This window comes from Balaenoptera ricei, chromosome 7, assembly GCF_028023285.1.
Source record: "Balaenoptera ricei isolate mBalRic1 chromosome 7, mBalRic1.hap2, whole genome shotgun sequence".
NCBI lineage: Eukaryota > Metazoa > Chordata > Mammalia > Artiodactyla > Balaenopteridae > Balaenoptera > Balaenoptera ricei.
The window spans coordinates 87,130,246-87,154,152 of NC_082645.1; the positions used below are offsets into that span (position 1 = coordinate 87,130,246).

The 23,907-nt window shown below is 39.5% G+C and overlaps 2 protein-coding genes across 6 annotated transcripts in view; one reads left to right on the top strand and one right to left on the bottom strand.

Moving 5' to 3' along the window:
• Positions 1 to 13,539, top strand: part of FLACC1 (flagellum associated containing coiled-coil domains 1) — a 91,875-nt gene extending 78,336 nt beyond the window's left edge. Inside the window, exons 10-14 of the mRNA XM_059928475.1 lie at positions 4,308 to 4,411; positions 6,567 to 6,629; positions 9,341 to 9,430; positions 9,548 to 9,657; positions 13,413 to 13,539. Coding sequence (XP_059784458.1) covers positions 4,308 to 4,411; positions 6,567 to 6,629; positions 9,341 to 9,430; positions 9,548 to 9,657; positions 13,413 to 13,539 — 494 coding nt within the window. The remainder of the gene's footprint in view (positions 1 to 4,307; positions 4,412 to 6,566; positions 6,630 to 9,340; positions 9,431 to 9,547; positions 9,658 to 13,412) is intronic.
• Positions 13,540 to 15,194: 1,655 nt separating this feature from the next.
• CASP8 (caspase 8) overlaps positions 15,195 to 23,907 on the bottom strand; it is a 49,824-nt gene continuing 41,111 nt past the window's right edge. For 4 of the 5 annotated variants that reach the window (XM_059928452.1, XM_059928451.1, XM_059928449.1 and 1 more), the window contains 4 exons: positions 21,637 to 21,722; positions 19,877 to 20,018; positions 17,274 to 17,775; positions 15,195 to 16,129 (listed from right to left, as the gene is read on the bottom strand). In XM_059928452.1, coding sequence (XP_059784435.1) covers positions 15,994 to 16,129; positions 17,274 to 17,775; positions 19,877 to 20,018; positions 21,637 to 21,722 — 866 coding nt within the window. In that variant the 3' untranslated portion in view covers positions 15,195 to 15,993. The remainder of the gene's footprint in view (positions 16,130 to 17,273; positions 17,776 to 19,876; positions 20,019 to 21,636; positions 21,723 to 23,907) is intronic. The other variant, XM_059928453.1, reaches the window with a different exon arrangement.

A 23,907-nucleotide genomic window follows, 5' to 3' on the forward strand; every position in this document is an offset into this window, starting at 1 on the left:
AAAAACTTTAAAATAATTATATGGGTCTTTTACATAAAAATGTTGAATAGAATATTTTCTCCAAAAGCAGCTTGATAAACTTCAAATTCAGTGCAGGAATTTTCATGAAGAACAAAGCAGTTGGTTTAGCTCTGTAAATTACTAGTGCTGGCAATGACATTCAAATGGATGGCTCAGATTCCTGTTAAAACGGGAAGTCCCAAATTACTGTTCGTGCAAAATTCTTTCTGGGTGGGAAAAGGGGATTCTAGGTAGATACATTTGTGGAATGCTGGGTTAGACAGAATTCACTACTAGACTAATTAGTTTTTAATATATCAATGTGTGTATTCTTTGGATTCTCTAAGAGGCAGGGATATATTTGTATTTCACTTTGACCATCAAAGCCATCTTTCAAAAACAGATCAGTTATGATGTGGTTTGGGAAATAATTGCCTTAACCATTACTCTTTATCTGAATCTTGGTCCAGTTTCTTAAAAGATTGGTTAAATGGTTTGAGATGGACTTTGCTGAGGAAGTGTCATAGGGCTTTTATGTTTGTTTGTTTGTTTTAAACAACAACCTTACTATCCTGTGTGGTAGCTTGTGCTTGTTTTGTATTTCTGCCTAAATAGAAGACGCTATCCCACCTTGGTGCAAGGTGGGCTACAGGCAGACCCACCTTTTCGTGTAGGTATGGCCAAAATTTTTTTCTAGTAGCCCTATGATCTGCTCCAGAAAGTACTCTTATTGAAGCCCCAAATTAATCATGCAGCGTGGAATGAAGAAGTGAGTTTAGCTTTGGAAATAGAGGGCAAAGTTAAAAATCACTATCATGGAAGTGTTCCTCTAGATTAGAACATTGAACTTTTATGTAGTCCTCTTAAATCTGCCATGATGAATAGCCCCCAGATAAACCACAGCCAATTAAATGAGTTCATTTGTTGAATGGAGTTAGAATTAGCCATTTGATTGTCTGAAGAACATTTGCCAAAAGCAACTCACTTTGTTTTGGCATATTTGATATATTGAGCTGGTATCTGACAGTAGTTGGCCACAGCATAACTTGCTTCTTGAGACTGTTCCTGGAATGTGCTAGTAATATCAGCTTTAAAAGAGGGTGACTGAATTTTTAATTGATAAATAGGAGGGGAGTCACATATATGATTCATCTAAAAATGGCATAGATTATTTAGGTGCAAGTTAAAGAAGTCTAAGACATAGCCATGGTTTTATTCCACATGTATGGAGAGTTTCTACAATTTTGCTGTTTCCCAATAGAATTTTTATATTGTGCCTTTACTAAAATTGCCTTTTTGTCATTACTAAAAGCTCTTCTCAAGACTATTAAAAGTGGTTTCAATCAATGTGTAGCTATCTTTAAAATCATGTATTTTTCTACTCAACTAAATCACCACACCTTTTTCTCTTCTTCCTATACAGACTTAGCTTTGGAACCAAACCCTTCTGACCACCCAAGGGCAAGCACAATTTTTCTGAGCAAACCTCAAACAGATGGTAAGGCAATGCTTTTTTTTCCCTGAGAAAAAGAGTGAAAACTGTTTTTGTTTTGTGTATTATAGGAGGTATTTAGAAAAACTCTTACAGTGGTTTAAATGTTTCACTTTTTTTATGTATTCACTTGTCTTATTTTAATATGTTGATGATACAGTTTCCTTTAGTTGTCAGTGTTTTAGGGAGAACACTTAGACTATCTGTTTATACATTTTGCCACCTCTTTATCAACATAGTCAACTGGCCACATGATTTAGATGTGGTCTATTTCTCCATGCTACTTTGTCCTTTTCCCCTTGCTCCGAAGAGCACATATGTTAAAGACAAATGATAGGGTTTAGGTCACAGTTAGGTTTTCATTTGATCAAATCAGAAAAATCAGTTGTTATATATGGGAATTGAGCCTTGTGATTCTGGCCCTGTTTTACACAGTGTTCAACCAGACGAGCCTATCTCACATCCAGATTTATGCTACTCAGAACTTTTAAGCTATTCAAAACTTTCTCATCCTAATGTAGTGCTGTGCCAGGGTAATAAGAGCAACATGCCATATGGGGTTTTCCAGAAGATTATCCTCAGCATGTGAAACTCATATAAATTTCCTGTGTCCTCCTTGTTTTAAGATGAGAATCAGAACCGTAGAATTTTTTGCACTCCTGCTTGCCTGCTTGTCTTCCTTAATGTTATGTTAAATCCTAGTTTATTTGCTAAAAAGCCATACGTGACCAAGTTGTTCAGTTGATTACGAGAGCAGGAATACAAGAAGTGAACATTCCATAATATTTAAAGTGAAGCAGCACAATAAAAAACGGAGGTTTGGTTTTTTGTTGTTGTTTTGCTTTTTGTTTTTTTCCGTTAGATCACTGGTTTTTATAAAAGGATATAACTCAGGAACAGCCAGATGGAAGAGATGCATAGGGCCAGGCATGGGGACAGGGCACAGAGCTTTGATGCCCTCTGCAAGGGTACTACGTGTTCACCAACCTGGAAGCTCCTGGGGTTTCTAACTTGCATTTTTCTAGTGTGTGTACTTGAGCCACTCATTTCTGGTTAGGATTGCTCTATTTCTCAGTTTCTTCCAGAGCCATGAGCTGCTCACATGTAGAGGGGCTCTGGAGACAGTAAAAGAAAAGCTGTCCCATGCCTGTCTCTCTCTTCAGCCTTAAGGAATCCATGCCTGTGATGCCTGTCTGGAGTTAAAGGAGGCAATGTGAGCAAGAGTGTGGCCTAAGACCCTCTTCAGGCTTTTATTCTTCTGGCCTTTGTTGGAGCAAAACAGTTTTGTGTGCTGTAGATATGTTCATTTAGGTCAGCACACTCATTTTAAAATTTACGTTTAACATAGGTTACTTTCCAGTTGTGTATTTTTTCAGTAAGGTATTTGAGTAGGTTACCATTAAGTGGTTCAGGATGCTTCCAGAGATACTGGTGCGTTCGGAGATGAGTGCCTGGCCAGAAACTGGTTCTTAGTGTTGTCATCTGTGGATTGTGGTAATCTGTAGGATTGCAGACTTGTTTTCTGGGTACAGGTGACCCCGAAGTTCCAGAAAAAAAGCTCTTGAATTAGTTTCAAATATTCACTTGTTGGGGGAGGGGCAACACAGTCCATACTCCCATGTCCCCCCTAAAGGAAGCCATGTTTGATATATTTTTCAATTGAGATACATTTTAATTGATATAAGGATTGATATAAGGTGTACAACATGTTGATTTGACACAGTCATATATTGCTGTGTATTTTTTTAAATATTTCCAACACTTAGCACAGATCCTGGATCATACATAGTGCCCTATAGGAGACTTTCCTACCCCCACTGAGCTTCTTCATAAATGGAAAAAAGAGAGAGAAATCTCTGGAAACTGCTCCCTGACCTAGAGGACTAGTTGAGGTAGAATTGCGGGCTCTATAAACCTATTCCACATCCTAGCCCAACACAATTCAGATCAGATTTAGTTGATATTCACAAATCACTCATATAAATGCAGATACTCCCTGGGAAAGGTCATCCTTAAGGCCCTTCCCACCCTGGACTCCCAGGAGGTAGCATGAAGACCCTGGAGTCAAGGCTGGGGAATGGGGTGTGGAGCTGCTCCTCTTTGAGTCTTTACCTGGAATCTTGGTGTAGCATAGCCCACGTCATCACCCAGACTCCCAGCTACTCGTACTACACTCATCCCATGTTGCCAGAGTCCATGCTAAGATGCTACGAGCAGTTTTGGAAGACCAGAATTTAGCTGCTCATAGTGTAGCTCAGTCCAGACTTATCTTGTGAGCCCGGGGGTTGCCTCCCTATCCACCCCTAGCACCACAATGCTGAAGAAGAAATTTGTGTAAGACCTACACCCGTCCTTCCCCCTGTTTAGTACTGGGGCTCTGCTGGCAGGTTCCCCTGTCCCCCAAATCCACTTAAGCCTAGCTCTGCCCCAGGGCTAAGTACAGAATAAATTTTATTGCTGGAAAAGTCACATGAGCCAAGAGCTGTATTATAAGATAAGGGTATCAAAAACACATAGTGGTTACTTCAGCAGAGGGAACGCACAAAATAATAAGCAACAGATCCAAAATAAACTACACAAAAAGAACCAGAGGCATTAGCAGTAAATCCCATAAGGCTGATGTGATGGAAAACCATTTCCATGTTCACCTCACTCTCACGCATCTCCAGGTGAGATTCAGAGGTTAGACACCAGCCTGGAAGGACCTTGAGTTTGACCCAGTCTGGAATTTCTATTATCTTCAGATACTCTGGTTTTCTCTCCATGTCTGTTTTTCCTACATTTACCCATATATGTGATTTCCTCACCTCCACAGGACAGAAGATAACCAAAAAATTTGAGTTAGAGTCAGAAGAAGAGAAGAAGAAAATACATGACTCCTACAGTGCTATCTTTGAGAACTTCAATCGGGAGAAGGAGGTAACAGCCCAAAGCACATCAATGGTTGAAAGTGCAGTCTGGGTGGGACCTCCAGTTCCCAGGGGGACCTCTGTAATGGGGCAAACTTTTTGTCTTTTGGGGCATGGTCCTCCTTTTCCGGCTTCCCTGGAAATTTATGCAAGCAGATTCTCAGTCTTGCTGTCCTTTATCTAGGCAGTCTTACCACAGGGTTATTGGACTGAAAATTGTAATTAACAGGAAATAATAGAATGCTAAACATATATAGAACCCGAAATTCCCTATTTACCAAAATCCCAGTCTCTGAATGGCCTTCTCATCCTTGACTGTAACTGAAGAGAAAGGGCACTCTTGCAAACTCGACTAAGCAAATTTGGATATGTACAGCTCGTGTTTGATGAGATTTGACAAATGTGTTCATCCATGTAACCAACGCCCAAATCAAGACCTAGAATATTTCATCAACCCAGAGAGCACGCCTGTGTTCCTTCCAGATAAACCCTATCTCCCTCAAAACCAGCCCCAAGACAACCACTTTTTTGATTCCTACAACTATAGACTAGTTTTACTTGTTTTTAAACTTCATATAAATGGAATCATACAGTATATGCCCTTTTGTGTATAGCTTCTTTTCCCTCAATAATTTCTGTGAAATTTATCCATTCATTGTTCATATCAGCAATTTATTCCTTTTATTGCACAGTAGTATTTCTTTGTAGGAATATCACACAATGTGTTTACCATTTTTCTGTTTTTGGAGATTTTGGTTGTTTCCATTTTTTGGCGTTTACCAATAAAGCTTTTATAAATACCCTTGTATAGCTATTTTTGTAGACATATGCTTTCACGTCTCTTGGGTATATACCTAGATGTGTTATTTCTGGACTCTAGAGTAGGGATAGGTTTAAATTTATAACAAATTACCAAAATATTTTCCACAGTCGTTGTATCATTTTACTCTTACATCTTAACTATATGAGAATTCCAGTTGTTCCATATCATCAACAACAATTAGTATTACCACTCTTTTAATTTTGGCTATTCCAATGGGTATGAAGTTGTATTTCATTGTGACTTTAGTTTCCCTGATGATTGATTATGTCAGGCAATTTTTCATATGCTTATTAGACCATTTATATGTCTTCTTTTGTGAAGTTTTGGTTCAAGTTTTTTGCCATTTAAAAAGAACTTGGGTTGCTTATCTTTTTATAATTGGTATGTAGGAGTACTTTTTAAACTATGGATACAGGTTCTTTGTCAGATATACGTGTCGCGAATTCTATCTCCCAGCCTGTGGTTCGCCTTTTCATTTTGCTGACGTTGTCTTTCCATGTACAGAAGTTTTCAGTTTTGATGAAAGTTGGTTATCAATTTTTTCCTTTTATGGTAACAGCTTTCTGTGTCTTCTGTGAAACTGTTGCCTATTCCAAGAACATGAAGATATTCTAGTTCCTAAAAAGCTTTCTAATTTTAGCTTTTATGATTCTATGATCTATTTTGAATATTTTTTGTGTATGGAGCAAGGTAAAGGCCATAAGTCTTTTTTTTTCCATATAGATATTTATTGTTCCAGAATGATTTGTTGAAAAGATGTCCCTTTCTCCATTGAGTTACCTTGGCGTCTTTGTTGTATTTGAGGGGGCAGGGGGTAGACTCTTCATTCTGTTCCATTCAACTATTTGTCTATATTTAGGCCAACAACACAGTGTCTTAATTACTGTAGCTTGAAATCAGGGAGAAAAATCTTCCAACTTTGCTCTTGCTTTTCAAGATTATTTTGGCTCTTCTATATCCTTTGTATTTCTATATAAATTTTATAATTATCTTGTCAAGAAAGCCTGTTGGTATTTTGAGTGGGATTACAATGAATATAAACTTCAGTCTGTGGAGAACTGGATATTAACAGTATTAAATCTGTACCCAAACAAAAGAAAAGGCTTTAATGAAAATATGATTTCTTTTAATATTTCTCGATGCACTAGGGTTGAACATGAGTAAGATTTTCATTATTTAACTTCAACATGTCATGTCATTAGTTTATAATGTGTGCTTCATTAAAGCAACATCTAAACTTTGGTGAATATTATATTCCTGAATCCTATTCCGGCTTTCTTAATTTTCTGAAAGAAGTGCCAGAACCCCAGTGCTGACCTTTTCCAAATAAAATTATTTTTAGGAGCTCTTAAAACAACACGAAAGGGACACCTTGCAATTAGAGGAGCTGAGAAAGACCAAAGAGGTAAGCTTTTTCATTTTTCCTGTGAAATTAGCCTCTTACAAATATATCACTAAAATGACACACTCTCAATAAAATGGAATCTATGATAATTTTCCCCAAACCATTAAAAAACAGAAGATCTAAAGCTGAGCTTGCTGGATTCAATAAGTCAAAAGGATTTTAGAACTATCTGAAAAAGAAAGCCATTGTCTTTTTAGAGCCAGATCTGAACAAGTATATGCACAATATACTGTGTGATCTTCAATGTTAAATGCCTCCCATTTCTCGTAAGGCTCAAACCACAAAAGGACCTTAAATGGTAAAATGCCAGATTCTTCCTTTTGAACTCTGAAAAGTACAATACTGCTCCTTGGGAATGCTGCCTTCAGGCCTTTCCTTAAAACTCTGAGTGAACCTCACCCCCCACCAGCCTCTCTAGGAACTTTTCTTCTGGGACAAATTACAGCACTTCCATGAGGGAGACACCAGAAGGGAAACTGTTTAAACCCACAAACTTCCTTGTAGTTCCTCTTCCACTGAGAATTTAATTTGGATCCAGAATGGACATGTTTGGGAAAAGATTAGCCATTATGAAAGCATGGCATGATATTGTAGAGCTCAGGCAGGGCTTCACCCTTGATGGGCAAACAGACCACAATGTCCCACAAGGTAAAGGGATGGGCTTTGGTGTAAAGTAGACCCAGTGTGTTATAATAACGGCTTTAATGAGCTTGGCTACTAATTCTATCACTTGTGTCATTTCTGGGTCTGTTTCAATTAATTGATTTTGTTCCTCATGTATGGTCATATTTTCTTGTTTGTTTGCTTGTCTGGTAATTTTTTTATTGGATGCCAGCCATTGTGATGTTTACCTTATTAGGTGCTAAATATTTTTGTATTCCTTTAAATATCGTTGAGCTTTGTTCTGGGATTCAGTTACTTGGAAACAGTTTGATTTTTCAAGCCTTGGTTTTAAGTTTTGTTAGGCAAAATTAAAGCAGTCTTAATCTAGGGCTAATTTTTCCCTACTACTGAGACAGTATCCCTCTGAGTAAGCTACGCAGCGCTCTGTGTCTTGTACTCTGGCTGGTGGAAGCATGAATTTTCCCAGTCCTGTTTTGGTCCAGGGATGGTTCTGCCTGCTGGTGGTTCTTTTCCCCAGCCTCATCTCATTCTATTCCTTCCCTCCATCATGCAGCTCCAGTGGCACTGGACTTCTTGCTGTTTCTTTAACAGGCCAGGTTGCTCCCACTTTGGGGTCTTTGCACTTGGTGTTTTCCCTTCTTGGAAAGCTCTTTCCCAGATATCCACACGGCTCACTTCCTTACCTCCTTCCGGTCTTTCTTCAAACGCCACCTTCTCAGGGGTTACTCTACTTAAAGGCTCAACAACCCACCCAGCATGTCCTTTCTCCTGTTTCATTTTTCTACACAGACTTATAACCATCAAACCTGATAAACTCAATGAAGTCAGGGATTTTTGTCTATGTTCTTTGCCACTGCTCCTCAGTTTCTAGAATACTGTCTGGCATATCACAGACATTCAGTACATAGCAAGTGATTTTTGAATGACTAAATAAATGAAAGAATGCAAAATTACCTGGTACAGTGCTTTGCCCAATGCCATTGCAGTAAATGATGGTACCTCTCCAGTTTATACCATCGTGGGAAAATGCTCTTTTCATGCAAAGAGCCCTGATGACATGTAGGAGGTAAATGGGGCTGCACCTGAAAGCTGAGGCCCATCTGGTTCATTTTTATAGTCTCTCCAGCATCTATCTAAAGCAGATTCCACACTTATCCCTTCCCTGCACTTACACTGCATCTTCTATCCACAGCCTTGGTTTGTTTTCAATTTATTTATTGTATTTACTTTATTTACTTTAATTTTTTTGCATCTCTTTCACTAGAATGTATCCCCATAAAAGTAAGAACTTTATCTGTCTTGTTCATCATAATATTCCTGATGCCTAATAGAGCAGTAGGTTTTGCAGAGGTTTTTCCCCTAATTAACAAACTATTTTTTTAGAGCAGTGTTAGGGTTACTGAAAAATTAAGCAGAAAGTGCAGAGATTTTTTTCCCCCTACACACACACACACACACACACACACACACAGCACACACACACGCACAATTTCCTTTATTATTAACATCTTGCCTTAGTGTGGTACATCTGTTACAGTTGATGAACCCATATCGATACATTATTATTAACTAAAGTCTATAGTTTACCTTAGGGTTTCCTCTTTGCGTTGTACATCCTATAGGTTTTGTCGCAGGCATGTAGCCTCCTTTGCAGTATTGTACAGAATAGTTTCTCTGCCCTAAAAGTCCTCAGTCCTCCTATTCGTCCCTTGCTTCCCTTCCTAACTCCTGGCAACCACTGGCCTTTTTACTGTCTCTATGGTTTTGCATTTTCCAGAAAGTCATGTAGTTGGAATTCATACTAGTTATTTAATAAATATTTGTTTAATGAATGGATGATTGGTAGCTATTTTGACAACCCATGTGAGCTGTGGTGAGGGCTGGCTCTAGGGCGGTGATAGTGAGGCTGAAGAGAAGGGTATAGATGAGTGAGACACAGAGGAAGTAGAATGAACAGGGCGTAGTAACAGGGCAGGAGAAGGAGTAGCTAAAGTTGATGCTTTCATATTCGAATCCAGGTGTCCTGGAGAAGAGAATAAATGGGTAGACATCATCATGTTGTCCAAAAACAATTTCTTCTTACACAGGTCATAGAGGAAGAGTTGCATGCTCAAGCTCTTATCCTAGAATCACTTAACACAACCCTCTACCAAACCCAGATGGAACTCCAGAGAGAGGTGAGTCCTGGCTGGAGTGGGGATAGGAGTTGGAGGGAGGAAGCCTCTGCCATATAGCTCTGCTCTGGGTGACTCTAATTTGGGAAAGATGGCTATTAAAATGTACCTGTCTTTCAGAAAGCTATGGTGGCAAATCTGGAGAAAACACTCCAGACCAAGCTTGCTGAAGCTGAAGAAAATTTTAAATATACCATACAGCACCTGACAGAAGAAAACATTCATCTAAGGTATGAATGATGCTGCTCAAAAAGACGTGGCTGAGTTATCTTTAGAAAGTGGAAGGGATGGGAATTCCCTGGCGATCTAGTGGTTAGGACTCTGCACTTCTACAGGGGCCCTGGGTTCGATCCCTGGTCGGGGAACTAAGATCCCGAAAGTTGTGTGGCATTGGGTGAGGAATAGGTGAAAATGAATCTAGGTATTCCCTCATGAAATCAAGGCACAGGCAGTGTCAGGAGGGGGATATGCTGGCCACAGAAGTTATCTACTGAGCTCATTTCATTTGAAGTGATGCTGGGAGACTCCTCTCCCTTTCCTCTCTTAGTTTTTTATGCAAAACAACACAGGAGGTTTATCTGAGAGTCTCTGGGTTTATTCAGTTTTATGACTGAGAATTATTGTTAAATCCAAGGCCTTGAGCCTTGTGATCTTCTATTATAGGCTTTATGCTTTGAAGGGCTTTTTTACTTATAGGGTATTGATTAATTCTGGGAAGAGGTATTGAGGGATCTATCTGAATCTTGAAGGGAGGTGCACTGTGAATTTTGCCAATATCAGTTGGAGATTTTGCCCATAAGGAGGATGGTAGCTCCTAATTCAATAGGGACAAATAATCAGTGTTTCCAAAATCAGTTCTAGGGCAGTGAGAGATGGAGCAAATAAAAGATGTCACAGGGTCATTTAATTCACCTGGTTGGCTTCTTTGATGACTGTGGTCAAATTCTAGAATTATTTCCCCCTTCTGGGAGAAAGAAATTCCAGCAAGGTACTTCTCTAAGAAGTCTCAGCTTAATAAATGGGTAGGGACAGAGGAACTAAGGAGAAAAGGGTGTGTATGTCTCAAAGGACCTAAATGAAAGGAAATAGGTTCAGAGACGGGAATCTCTTGCGGCTCATTAGAGATCCCCACTATGTGAATTGTTTTAGTGTTCTGATGCAGGGGCTGCTTTATAGTAGTGCGGTTGAGCACTGAGAGTGCGGCTCTGATGTCTGTTAGGACTGGAGGAGATTCATCCCCAACCTGGAGAAATATTTCTCTAAGCCAATTAAGAGGGAGGATTGGAAAGAGCCCCTGTAGTTCCTTGGAGCCCCATCATTGAGAATTGGGAGGATGTTGGAAAGACTGGTTAGAGGGCTAAATGTACCTGAAGTGCTTGAATTTGTAAAATCTCTTTTCCAAAGTCCTGGCTCTTTGCAATAACAGGAGAAACTAGGAGGGTTCTGGTCTCATTTAGGAGACTCCATTTTCTGGGGTTGAACGTTAAGAATTTTGGCGATCTTCCTTATAGGTGAGTCATCTAGAGTGTGAGAGCACTGGTTTGCCAGATTCACTAAATCCAGAGTGGATGTAGTTTCCCATTCCATCTGGTCCTTTTTATAGAAGGGAAAGATCCCAGTTCAACCCATTAATAAATATAGAATTAAAAGCTTCCTGGGTGGAATCAAGCTCTATAGGAAGAGCAGAATTTTCTTTAAAAACAATCTGAAGTCAACTGTAATCATCATGAACAGGTTTGTCAGATTTTCGTGTGCAAGCCTGAATTTTCTTCCAATCAACAGGCTTTGGAAAAGCCCTAGGAGTCACGTGATGCAGTCGCCTAGTGGTTGCTCAAGCCATGTAATAAGTTAGCAGGTTTCTTGGTTGTAATTTTAGAGACCTGTCAGGATTTCCTCAATTAGCAGTTTTCATCAAATGCTGGGCCTGACCTTCACCAACAAGCATATGAACTATCTGATATAAGTCAGAGAAACCAGGTCAGTAAGTTCGAATGACTATAGTAAATTCCTGAGCAAATCTGTGAGGGTCTTTGGTTACTTTGGGTGAATCTTTGACTATGGTTCACAGTTCAGCTTTAGTCCAAGGAGTATGAGAAATTAAGGCTCTGGATCCTCAGACAGCTTAATTTTAAAGGGACAGGTTCTGACAAGTTCAGAGGAAAAAGGAGTGGGCAGAATTTCAGAAAGAAGGGGAAGTTCAGTAAAGGAATTAGTATAGGGGAACTAAGGCTATAGAGGAAGTATAGGCAGCATAGAAGGGAAGGAGGAAGATGGTGCCAGAGGCAGAGCCTGGTCACGAGGAGCCAAGGGAGAGACTCAAGATGGGGTCAGAGATGGAGCCTGAGACAAAGAAGCCAAAGAACAAGAGCTTGAAGCTTCAGGAGCCATTTTATCTTTCTTTACTTATTTGTTTGCCTCAGTTAACCTTAAGATCTTATTTTGCAGAGAGGCAATTTTAGACTCCTGATAATATTTGGCAGCCTCAAAATAAGCATTCCACTCAGTTCTAGAAATTTTTGAACTATTGTGGTCCAATTTGGTTTTAGGAAAATTAAGTTTGGGGATTTCAAAAGTTCCCTGTGATGGCTGTTGAGATCCTAACTTGCCTTTGATTGGGTCAGTCCATTTAGCTAGAAATGCACATGAGGAAGGACCACAGTTTTTAAACATAGAATTGGCTGGAGTCCCTGCGGTGAGGGTGGGGGGCAACATCAAAATATTTAGATAACTGGGGTCCCATTTCTCAGAGGTTTTTCTCTGGAATAAAAGAATAATTTTCAAACAGCTTGCAACTCAAACAGCCTACAAGCTAATACCAGCCAGTTCTAAGGAAAGAGCTTGATCCCAAAGGAGCCAGACCAGAGGGTTTTCAGCCAGTTTCCAGAGAACCGCCCCTGTACCAAAGGAATGGGCCAACAGCTGAACTGACACAGTTTCAGTGAAGCAGCTCCTGTTCCCAAAGGAATGGGCTGACAACTTCTCAACCAGCTTCAGTAGAAACAGTTTAATCTCAAAATCAGGCCAAAGTGCCAAACAAGTACTTGCACATAGAACAAGGCCTTAACAAGAAAGATAAAACCTTAAAATAGATCCTGAATAAAGCCCGGAGAGCTTCAAATGGCAAAGAGGGCATGAGCTCAGATCCAGGAGAAAGATGTACCTTCAACCTCCAGGGTCATTGAGGAAAACAGTGAACTCAATGGGCTTGATTGTGGGTACCACACTTGTTTGCTCACCAGCCCAGAGCCATTGAGGATCTTCTCTGGTCCCCATATGGACCACCAAAAATGTTGACCTAAAACAAATAGACTGCCAGTTATCTCTCCAGGAAAGATGGGTTTATTGGGGATCAGCAAAAAATTGCAATTTGGGGTCTGCAACCATGGCAAGCCATATGCAAGGCCCCACACAGCAAGGGAAGAAGAATGCTTTTATAGAGGGGAAAAGTAAGTGGGGAGGGCTATAGTAAACAAAGAGTCCGTAGCTTTTCATTGGCTGAGTTCTTACCAGGAAAGAATAAGAGTCTTTCTTCCTGTTGGGCTCTGCTACCATCTCAGGGCATGAGAGCTCCCCCTTCTGGTCTCCCTACTCTATTTAACTGAGGTTTCTGTTTATTAATTTTTTACAAGGGATTTAGGTGTCAATGGTTTACCCTTAGATGCACCTGCATTTGGTTCCTATGAAAATCAACTTCAGGTCAGAAATTATTCTGTTACCTGAAGATGCATCTTAAATCATTGAAATAATTTTTGGTCAATACTTTAATAAAGGGACGTTATTCATTGTGTTAATTATGTAGAAAATTCCTCATATGGGAATTTGGTAATCCAAATTTCATGTCTCACTAAATTCAAGACCACTGCAAATAATGAATGAGACCCCCCCAACCAGTGAAAGAATAAAACCACATTTCTCTGCCTCTCAAATATCCTATACCCCTTTCTACCCTTTGAGTCTATAGTGATGATACATCTTCTCTTTATAGGCAGAAGACAATTGCCAAAAATGAAGAAATTTTTGATGAACGATCTGGGAAATCGACCTCTGTTACTATTTACGAGCATAATTCTGACATTTTAGAAGATGGTGGCAATGAAACACAAGAATCATGAGCAGAAGAATTGTTCTCTATCTCCAAAGATATTAGGAACACCATCTTTGTAGGCTTAAGAACTCCCGTGAGGTTTTCTCGAGAAATGCATATGGTGAGTTTAGTTCTTGGGTTGCCTTGAGTCTACTTGTGTCTTTTCAAAATTTGTTTTCTTCTGAGTGGTTGGGAATGTTTGAATTCTCATCTCAATTACATAGACTTTCATGACTTTTCATTGAAAAGTGATTTTTTTCACACCTAGAGCTGAGCTTTCTCTAGGCTTTGTATTAATTTCTCTTCCACCTTTACATGTTTCATAACGAAGACACTGACCTGAAGAACTTCTTTCTATTAAATGTTGATGATATTTTGTGGTGCACCTTTTGTCCCCCTGGGACATTTTGCTAGCAAGAAAGATAATTTATTGATTTGATTCCCCCAAACATTTTCTCTCTTATATGTGTCCCCACTCCCCTACCTCTCAATCATGTCCCCTAACCTATGATTTGGGAAGAATTTCTGACGATTCCTGCCACCTTCTCTAAACCATCCCCAGAATTCAAATGCCCAAAAGGCAGGCAACATAAATAAGAGAAATTGGCTGGACATAAGAAAAAAACAATCACACAAGCATGGTGATATGAGGTAATTGGCAGCAGCCTCAGTGGAGGGGATTGGGCAGGGTGGTGTGGGGGATTGGGGGGTGGGGCGAGAGTTATGGGGATTGGGTAAAACCATTCCATTGTTGCCAAACAGGAGCATGGTGTAAATGTGGTCAGATATCCTAATCTTTCAAAAGAAAGTATTCTGGTTTTGGGGGGCTTCCCTGGTGGCACAGTGGTTAAGAATCCGCCTGCCAATGCAGGGGACACGGGTTCGAGCCCTGGTCTGGGAAGATCCCACATGCCACGGAGCAACAAAGCCCGTGCGCCACAACTACTGAGTCTGCGCTCTAGAGCCCACGAGCCACAACTACTGAGCCCGCATGCCACAGCTACTGAAGCCCGCACGCCTAGAGCCCATGCTCCACAATAAGAGAAGCCACCACAATGAGAAGCCCACACACCGCAACGAAGAGTAGTCCCCACTCACTGCAACTAGAGAAAGCCTGCGCACAGCAACGAAGACCCAATGCAGCCAAAAATAAATAAATAAAATAAATAAATTTATAAAAAAAAAAAAAAAAAAAGAAAGTATTCTGGTTTTTATGTGACAACTCCCAATTTTTAAATATGGACAAGAGGGAATTCCCTGGCTGTCCAGTGGTTAAACTCTGTGCTTTCACTGCCGAGGGCACGGGTTTGATCCCTGGTCGGGGAACTAAGATCCTGCAAGCCATGCAGTGGCAATAAATAAAAAAATACATACATACATGCAAGAAAATTTTTAAAAATACAATTGTGTGAGCCAACATTGGGAGGCTCAAGGAAAACATATCTGTGATCCAAACATTTTCTACCTGTAAGATTAGATTCCATTGGCAAAAACAAAACAAAACAAATAAACAAAAACAATCTCCAAGGAATAGTAAGATAAAATTATATTTTATTCTATTAAAAATATTTTTTACGTTTTTTTTTAAACTTAGCTTTGAAAGATAACGTAATTACTAAAGGTTTAAAGTGAACCAAACACATAAAGAAAGAGCAACTGCATAAAACGAACACAGAATGGCTATTAAAAAAGCAAATCATTTTCAACAGCACAGAAGCATGTATATTAAGAGCGTTAAGATAAAAGCTGAAAAGGGAGTTTGGAAACAGTTTCTAAAGAAATTGAAAACATTTAGAATTTTTAAAGTTTTTAAAACAAGAATTTTTTAAATTTTGTATTTTAAAAAATCTTGTAAATTAGTGTACAAGATGGCTTGGGAAAGGAGGGACTGGAAGTACAAAACAGTCAAGTTAATATCCAATTAACATCATTTCTCTTAAAAGTGAGCTGAATACTGTACTTATGAGTAATAAAAACAAGGAAAATCATGCTTAGGTTTTTGAAATCTAAGTCTAAACAGTGGTGTCTTTCACCACTGAAAAGCAAAGTCTGCTCATGGCACAGGAGAGGAAGCTCACATGTTTCTGGGATAGCTTGTCACACTCACCAGCAGCAATCAGGCTGGATGTGGGAGCATTATACCCTCAACTTCAACACACGAGGGGTTTCCTTAGCTAGGTCAGATCACAAATATCTCCCTCAGTGATCTTTGACATTTCTTTTAAACTTACTATACTTTTTGTATCTACTATAAGTTCATTTTTAAACTTTTTCATCAAATTAAAAACACAATTAAAATCATGCCTACAGCTATGACTGTCTAGCTATTGCAAAGCCAGAGATTTAGCTTGAATTTGCATGCAAATTAGATTGTCCTGACTCCCATTCTCTCCCCTTCCAGCTATCAAGAAGAAGAAAAAAAAAAAAAGAATAAAATAGCAGCATTTTAACTATTGTTTAGTTTTGCAACTAAACAATAGCATCAATTAAGGGGAAAGAAGAGTTTTTTTCTCAGTGTGAAAGTAGGTTGTGGCATCTGTTTGCCCATATTTTTCTTGTCATCCTTATTGCTTACTTCAAAGTTCACCTTGGTGAGGATGGTGAGAATATCTTCACCCCTGAAAAACATAACATAACCTTGTGACCATCTATGGGGGGAAAAATCAACTGGTAAACCCTATCATCTTCTGTGATTAGTGATAGTTATTTCCCTCAAAACAACAGGCATTTGAAATAACAAGATGTTAAACCAAGACCTACCACAGCTTTCTAGGTAAAGAAGTTGTCTCAGAGCTTAATATCTTATGACCATCAGAAACTTCACTGTCAACATCAGATTTGGTTTCTTTGCCTCCTGACCTATTTGTACCTCACTCTGCTCCATGTATTGTGTCACTTACCCCCAATCGCCTCAACGCCCCCCAACGTCCTCTGCCTCAAATTGGCATTGCTTCTGTGGATTTATCTGTGGCCGCATCAAACTTTAGGCAAGTGGAAATTGAAAGTCTCCTGCAGCCACCCCACTGCTTTCTCACCAGCTTCTCTTATCAGTTTAGTTGGGCAACCTGTTTATTCACTTCTGTAGCTAACCCCTTGGAACCTCGCAGGATTCGTGGTCTAAGTTACAAAATGAAAATGCAGTGTGGATGTTATGGTTCAGTCCTTTATCTGCCATTGGAAATTCTTGCTCTTCATACACTTAAAACATAATGAGACACAGAACTAGAAGCAACCTACAGAGGATTCCTTGCTATTTATCTGCTGGTTGTGTGTGCATTTGGTGAACTGTGCCGTACAAAACCATCATTTAAATAAAGGAAACATAAGATAATAAATGAGGGAAAGTTATTTTCCCACATTTTGTGTGCTTCAAAGCAGGCCAAATTTGTGGGAATAGAAAAAGTTTCTGATCTTTAGCACTTATCTCCCACAAGAGGGTCCAAGGTTGGTTAGCTATTATAGAACTTTTGACAGGGTTGGAGGAGGTTAAACATGGAAATTCCAAACTAGTTGAGTGGGTTCAGTCATGTTTCTGCCTAAAGACAGAGATGGACTATATGACTTTGCCATCTTTCCCACTCTATGATACGCTGATTGCCCTTTGAGGTGCTAAATAAAAGAAACTCTTCAGTAAGTATTTCAGTTTTTTCCATCGGTAAACTTGCCCTCTTTCCCACTCTGCAACTGACCTGAGAATTACAGTTATGTGATCCACAGCTAGACATTTAAAGATGAATGAAGTGTTGAATAAGCAAAAATTACCTAGGACATCTTTCTCTCAGGCTCTGGCAAAGTGACTGGATATACCAGGTCCCCTCCATGGTGCTTCGGTAGGAAACACAGTTGTTCACGGTAGCCATCCCCAGCAGAAAGTCAGCCTCATCTGGGATATATCTCTTCTGAAGTGATGAATCCATTTCTAAATAGGCTTCCTTCTGTTCTGAGTCAGTCTCAACAGCTATACCTCTCTGGTAGTTATCCCCTTGACAAGCCTGAATAAAAAAGATTTTGGGTTTGCCAAGAAGGGAAGGGCACTTTGAACCAGTGAAGTAAGAGGTCAGCTCATAGATGGGGGCTTCCTGCCCATCAGAGCCATAGATGATGCCCTTGTCTCCATGGGAGAGGATGCAGCAGATGAAGCAGTCCTTGTTATTGTGGTCCATGCTTTGGTAGGATTTCAGAACCTCACAGATTTTCTTTGCAGTGTAGTCTTTGTAATGCACTATCTCAAAATGAAGCTCACTAAAGGTCTTTCTCAAAGCCTCTGAAAAGTGAAACAAGAAAAGTCATATTACACCGCAAGAATTCCCAGACCACAACCCAGGACTAGAGAGAACACTGACCAGATAAGAATCTGAACCGAACTTAAAAACAAGACCCTCTATATTAGTGGCTGGATTCCATAGACTTCTAATATTTACTTCCACTAGCTGCAAATATTTCCCAGCCCTGAGGCAAAAGAGAAAGGGGAGACTGCTATTGTGGGCCTGTTGTCTTTTCTCAACTAGTCTACAAGATGGGTAAGCTATTATTTAGTCTTACTACCTAACCAATCTAAAAAGTAACTGTAATACTTACATAATCAGAAAAAAAGCAAAAAAAAATTTTTAATAAAAGATCCATACTTATTTTATCCTGAACGCTCTCAAAATTGTTCATCAAAATACAAGATATGAATGTTTTAAAAGTCAAGTAGAAATAAAAGACTTATTACAAAAAAGCTACCCCCTCTACTCCTTCCTTTTACCCAGTCATGTTCTGTCCAGCCATTTCTATGAAGGCAACCACTTTCAACTTATAGCTATTATTATTTTTTTGGTATTAGCCTCTATTTTGTAATAAATTTGGGCTCATTTCTATTTATTCGTTTATAAATTTTAGACTTTTGTATTGAGTTCCTATTGTGGGTGATGAGTGCTTGGTGTTCTTACACATTTACAACTTTTAGTTGAAGCAATAGAAATATATGTATTACTAATACTATGTAAACATAATATTCTTTAATTATGCTTCCTTTCTTATTAAACTTTTTTGTCTTTCCTGGAATTAGCAATAGCATTATTTTTTCATTGCTTTGTTTTCTACATGCTTAACATTATTTTTCCCCAAATGCTCTAATTGATCTAGTCAAAGTCTTTCAACACTTTTCAGGCTGCCTGTCTGATTATTTTAGATAAAAATAGCATATATTTAAGGTGTACAACATTATGATATGAATAGTGAAATGATTACTACAGTTAAGCTAATAATATATCTCCTCACTCAGTTACCTTTTGTTTGCGTGTGTGTGTGTGTGTGTGTGTGTGTGTGTGTGTGATGAGAACACCTGAAATATAGTCTCTTTGCATATTTCTCATGTTCAATACAGCATTATCAACTATGGCCATCATGCTGTACAGTAGATTGCTAAACTTATTCATCCTACACGCTGCTACTTTATACCCTTGATCAGAAATACAATCAATGCCATTTTAATAAAAAATGTTTTAATGGTAAATATTAAGTAAATGAAAATCGAAGGCCTGAAACCTTTTCTTCAATACCAAGATATACGATGATGAATGATGTAGTCAGTGAACTTAAGTTCTGTGGCTTTTTAAAACCTTAGAATAGATTTGCTTGAATAAACAAATGTTAACAGAAACCATTCACAGAGTCCTGATGATTAAAATCAACCTATCTTATTTTCTAAACTGCTCTATTTAAAAAATAAGTAATTACCTGATGTTATGACTCATAAACACCATTTTCAAAAATTCTTTGATCAAGTAAAAATTCTTAATATCACAATGGTTGGGTTGAATTATTTCTTTTATTGCTTTTAGTTGTAGCCATTTCTATGTTCACATGATGCAAATTATTTTTCATTTAACTGGTAAGCTCTCAATCTTAGCCGAAAAAGGCTGAGCCAAAGACTTTCTGTTTAGTTTAACATTTGAAAATGCTATTTCTGTTAAGGACTCAATTTCTGCTGCACTCATAGCCCAACTTTTATAAACACAACTTCCGTAAATGGTCTTGATACCAAAGCAATGTTTTCACCCAACACCTAATACACTCTATAGAGGCTCTATTCATTTAGCTGAATTAAAAACAAAGTTTATTGTTGCTTTTTATAAGCCTTTTAGTAAGATTTGATATTTTATCTTTATATATATATTGCTTTGATTTTTAAAATTAATTTAAAAGAAAACAAAAGCAGAAAACTAGCAAGTATGTAAGAATGTTGTTCACCTCCACAGGGAAATACGGTTATATCCATCTTTTTGAAACACATGGCCCTGTTGATACAGCTTTTGTTCTCCCCTTTTGACAAAAACATCGATATTAGAAATATTTCATTTCTCTTTTGGGTTCTACTGTACCTGCATCCAAGTCTGTTCCATTCCTATCCTTAATGCTGTGAAGTTTGGGCACATCCTTCCTTGCTATGCTAAAATCATAATTGTTAAAGATCAAACAGTATCCCCGAGGTTTGCTTTTCATTCGGTAAATCGTGTTCGACGTCTGGAAAACAAAAATCCAACCCAGGAGCTGACTCTGTGGGTCAAACACTTGAGATGTGAACAAACAACTCCCTAGTAAGAGGTTAGGCATCACCTAAGCCAAACTGGGATGCAAGTGCACTTTCCATAGCCCCACCCCAACTTGGCACTGCTCCCCTAAGGAACTAGTTTCCACTCATTCCCCGACAAGCAATGCAGACTCCTTCCCCACAGTTAGTGTGGAAAGTCAGTGTCCCAATACCTGGGCCTCCTGAGCATTTGCACTTATATTAATAGTGTTGTCACCACATTGTATTGGTATTATTTATTCTCATTTCTGCTCGAGGCAGGGAACATCTGTGCCAGGGACTAGGATTATTATTAGTTTGTGAGAGCTCCATCAGGAGTTGCTGGATGAATGACTGTCTTGGTGCTATCTCTGGGCTGCCCCTTTGAGACCTTGTGATTCCCTCAGCTCTCTGCTCAACTCATCCATGCTTCTGGGCTAACAGGTGAGGGCCTGCCCATCACACGGCATAGCATGGTCCCAGGATTTTTCAAGCTGTTGGCTTAATCTGGATCTCAGGACCACGGTGACTCGAGGAGACAGATGTGCTGGGCAGGCAGGTCTTGGCTGTGCTACAGGTTACAGTATCCACAATCTACTACTTGACAGTATCAATCAGAGGTGACCCTGTGACCTCCTGACTTCCCTGGGGTTGTTTCAGTGCTGAGATATTTAGCATTTATTGGGAAATCCATGCAGTCCCTCAAGGTAGAGAAAAGGGCCCCAGACTAGGGGGCCAAATTCCTGGCTCTACTACTTAATAACCTTAAGACTTTGGACAAGTTAACTAATCTCTCTTGCACTCAGTGTCATTAGCTGATGGGTGGGGATGACATTTGCAGAGTGCTTTTACTGTTTACAAAGTGCCACATGACTTCAGTTAATCCTTGATGTTCAGACTGAGAGAGGTCTGGTAATTTGCTCAGGAGTCCACTAATAAACGGTCTCTCCTAAGCTTAATTTCAAGTCTCCCACTAGACATTAGGCATACAGGGCTTCCTCTGCTTCCCACCACAAGGAAGAGCGAATGGGCTGCTGAGTCACAATGTGGTAAATTGATGAAAGTTACAGAAACAGAAGTGATATCTAGAAAGGCAATTTTGGGGCCAGCTCATTGGGATGAGATCATAGAGACAACTAGATCGTGAGGATGTGCTGCTTACACCTAATCACAAAGGAGAAACTGTTTTGAAATGCCAAGCTAAAAGAAGACTTTGCTGTTTCTAATCCTGCTGACTCTTCTCCCAAAGCCCTCTCCCATTTAGGCTGATGCAGCCGCTGAAAGGATCAGGTTGGAGGTTCCCCACCCGTCTGCCTTCCAACTATTCCAACATCTTTGCTTTTAAAATAGAAATTTAACACATGGGAAATCAAAGAGATCAAAATTTTTTCAAAAATTACAAAGTCACATGTTAAACTTGTGCTTTTGTGAATTTTTTTCTACAGTTCTCAACATTTTCAAGAAGTTTCTGTTTAGTTTCTATTAGTTTATCTGGAAGCTAAAAAAAGCTCAGGAACACAATACTTAGAATCTGCAGCACAAAGGGGAAAAGGAATGGGAATTTCCCGGTACCTGCGACTCACTGTCTTTTTCTCCTGGAGAGTCCGACATGGCCAGCATTTCAAGAGAGCCCTCCCTTATGAGCAATTGTGACACATCTGGAATGACACAGGCAGGGAAGGTGCTTTGGTGAGGAAAGATGTAGCACCCAGGACAACATAAGGTCCCTTTTGAAATGAAAATTCACAGGACTTCCTTGGTGGCTGAGTGGTTAAGAATCCTCCTGCCAATGCAAGGGACATGGGTTCGAGCCCTGGTCTGAGAAGATCCCACATGCTGTGGAGCAACTAAGCCTGTGTGCCACAACTACTGAAGCCCGCATGCCTAGAGCCCATGTTCTGCAACAAGAGAAGCCACCACAGTGAGAAGCCCACACACCACAACGAAGAGTAGCCCCACTTGCTGCAGCTAGAGAAAGCCCATGAGCAGCAACGAAGACCCAATGCAGCCAAAATTTTTTAAAAATTTAAAAATAAATAGAATAAATTTTTTAAAAATAAAGTCAGGATTTGTTAAAAAAAAAAAAAGAAGAAAGAAAGAAAGAAAGGGAAAAAAAGAAAATGCACAGACCACCTTGAACATAATATCCTTGCAGTTCACAGAATAAGGGAAAATCTTATCACTAACTAACTCTGCCCCTATTTCAAACATGCTGGCCTGGGGCTGCAGGGTCTTTGTCTTTTGACAATGCCTTTTATATCTTCCAATGTGCAGAGAAGGTGAAAAGTAGCCAGTGCTATTAGGAGAACAGGTCCATTAACATGCAAATGTCATTTGCATACAGAGTGAAGTAAGTCAGAAAGAGAAAAATAAATATTGTATATTAACGCATATATGTGAATCTAGAAAAATGGTACAGATGAACCGGTTTGCAGGGCAGAAATAGAGACACAGATATAGAGAACGAAAGTATGGATACCAAGCGGGGAAAGTGGGGGGGTGATGAATTGGGAGATTGGGACTGACATATATACACTAATATGTAGAAAATAGATAACTAATGAGAACCTGCTGTATAGCACAGGGAACTCCACTTCACTGTACAGTAGAAACTAACACAACATTGTAAAACAACTATACCCCAATAAATAATTAATTAATTTATTAATTAAAACAAAATGGAAAAAAAAGATGCAGATGTGGTCACAGTTGTCACTGCTGTAGCCCTCCCTCTCCACAGCCTGAGTGAGCAAGTGCACCCTAATCAGCCACTGCTTTTGTCCCCTCTTGCCTGGGTGGGGAACAGACGCCTGAGGGTGGCCCACATGCAGAGACGGGACCAAAACCAAAGCTGAACTACAGGGGAAGTGGTACCAAAGAAGAGAAAGGGAGATCTCTCTGTGCAGCCACAGGAGCAGAGGATTAAATCCCTGCAATTGGCTTGGTAAACCCTGCAACTGTGGAATATCTGAATAGACAATGAGTGTTCCTGCAATTGAGGCTGTGGACGTTGGGGGCAACTGTGGACTTTGGGGGCAAGCACAAGCCGGAGTTGGGCCAGGTCAGAGTCTGAGCTGACCCCACAGTGCCCACAGCAGGTCCAGAGACCTACCTAGAAGTACTGGAGGACTTCCCAGGCAGGCAGGGATTGGCTGCACTTCACTGTGGGAGCAAGGACACTGACAGGTGAGGCCACAGGAAAATATTAACATTACTATTATTTTTTTCACTTTGTTCTATTGTTGTTTATTATTATTTTAATTTTTATTTACTTTTTCTTTTCTTTTTTATGCTTTTATTTGTAATATATATATATTTTTTAAATTAATTAATTAATTAATTAATTTATGGCTGTGTTGGGTCTGTTTCTGTGCGAGGGCTTTCTCTAGTTGCGGCAAGTGGGGACCACTCTTCATCGCGGTGCGCGGGCCTCTCATTATCGCGGCCTCTCTTGCGGAGCACAGGCTCCAGACGCGCAGGCTCAGTAATTGTGGCTCACGGGCCTAGCTGCTCCGTGGCATGTGGGATCTTCCCAGACCAGGGCTCGAACCCGTGTCCCCTGCATTGGCAGGCGTTTTCTCAACCACTGCGCCACCAGGGAAGCCCTGTAATATATTTTTTACTTTATTTTTTTCCTCTTTCTACTTTACTTTGTCATTATATTGTGCTTTTTCCTTGTTTTTGTTTTTCCCTTTGTTTTGCTTTGTTTTTATCTTCTTTTTAACTATATTTTATATTTTTCGATTTTTACTTTACTTTTTTGTTGTTTTATATTTTTTCCTTTTGTTTTCATCTTTCTTATGTTTTTATCTTTTTTTAATCTCTTTTGTGTGTTTGTTTTAT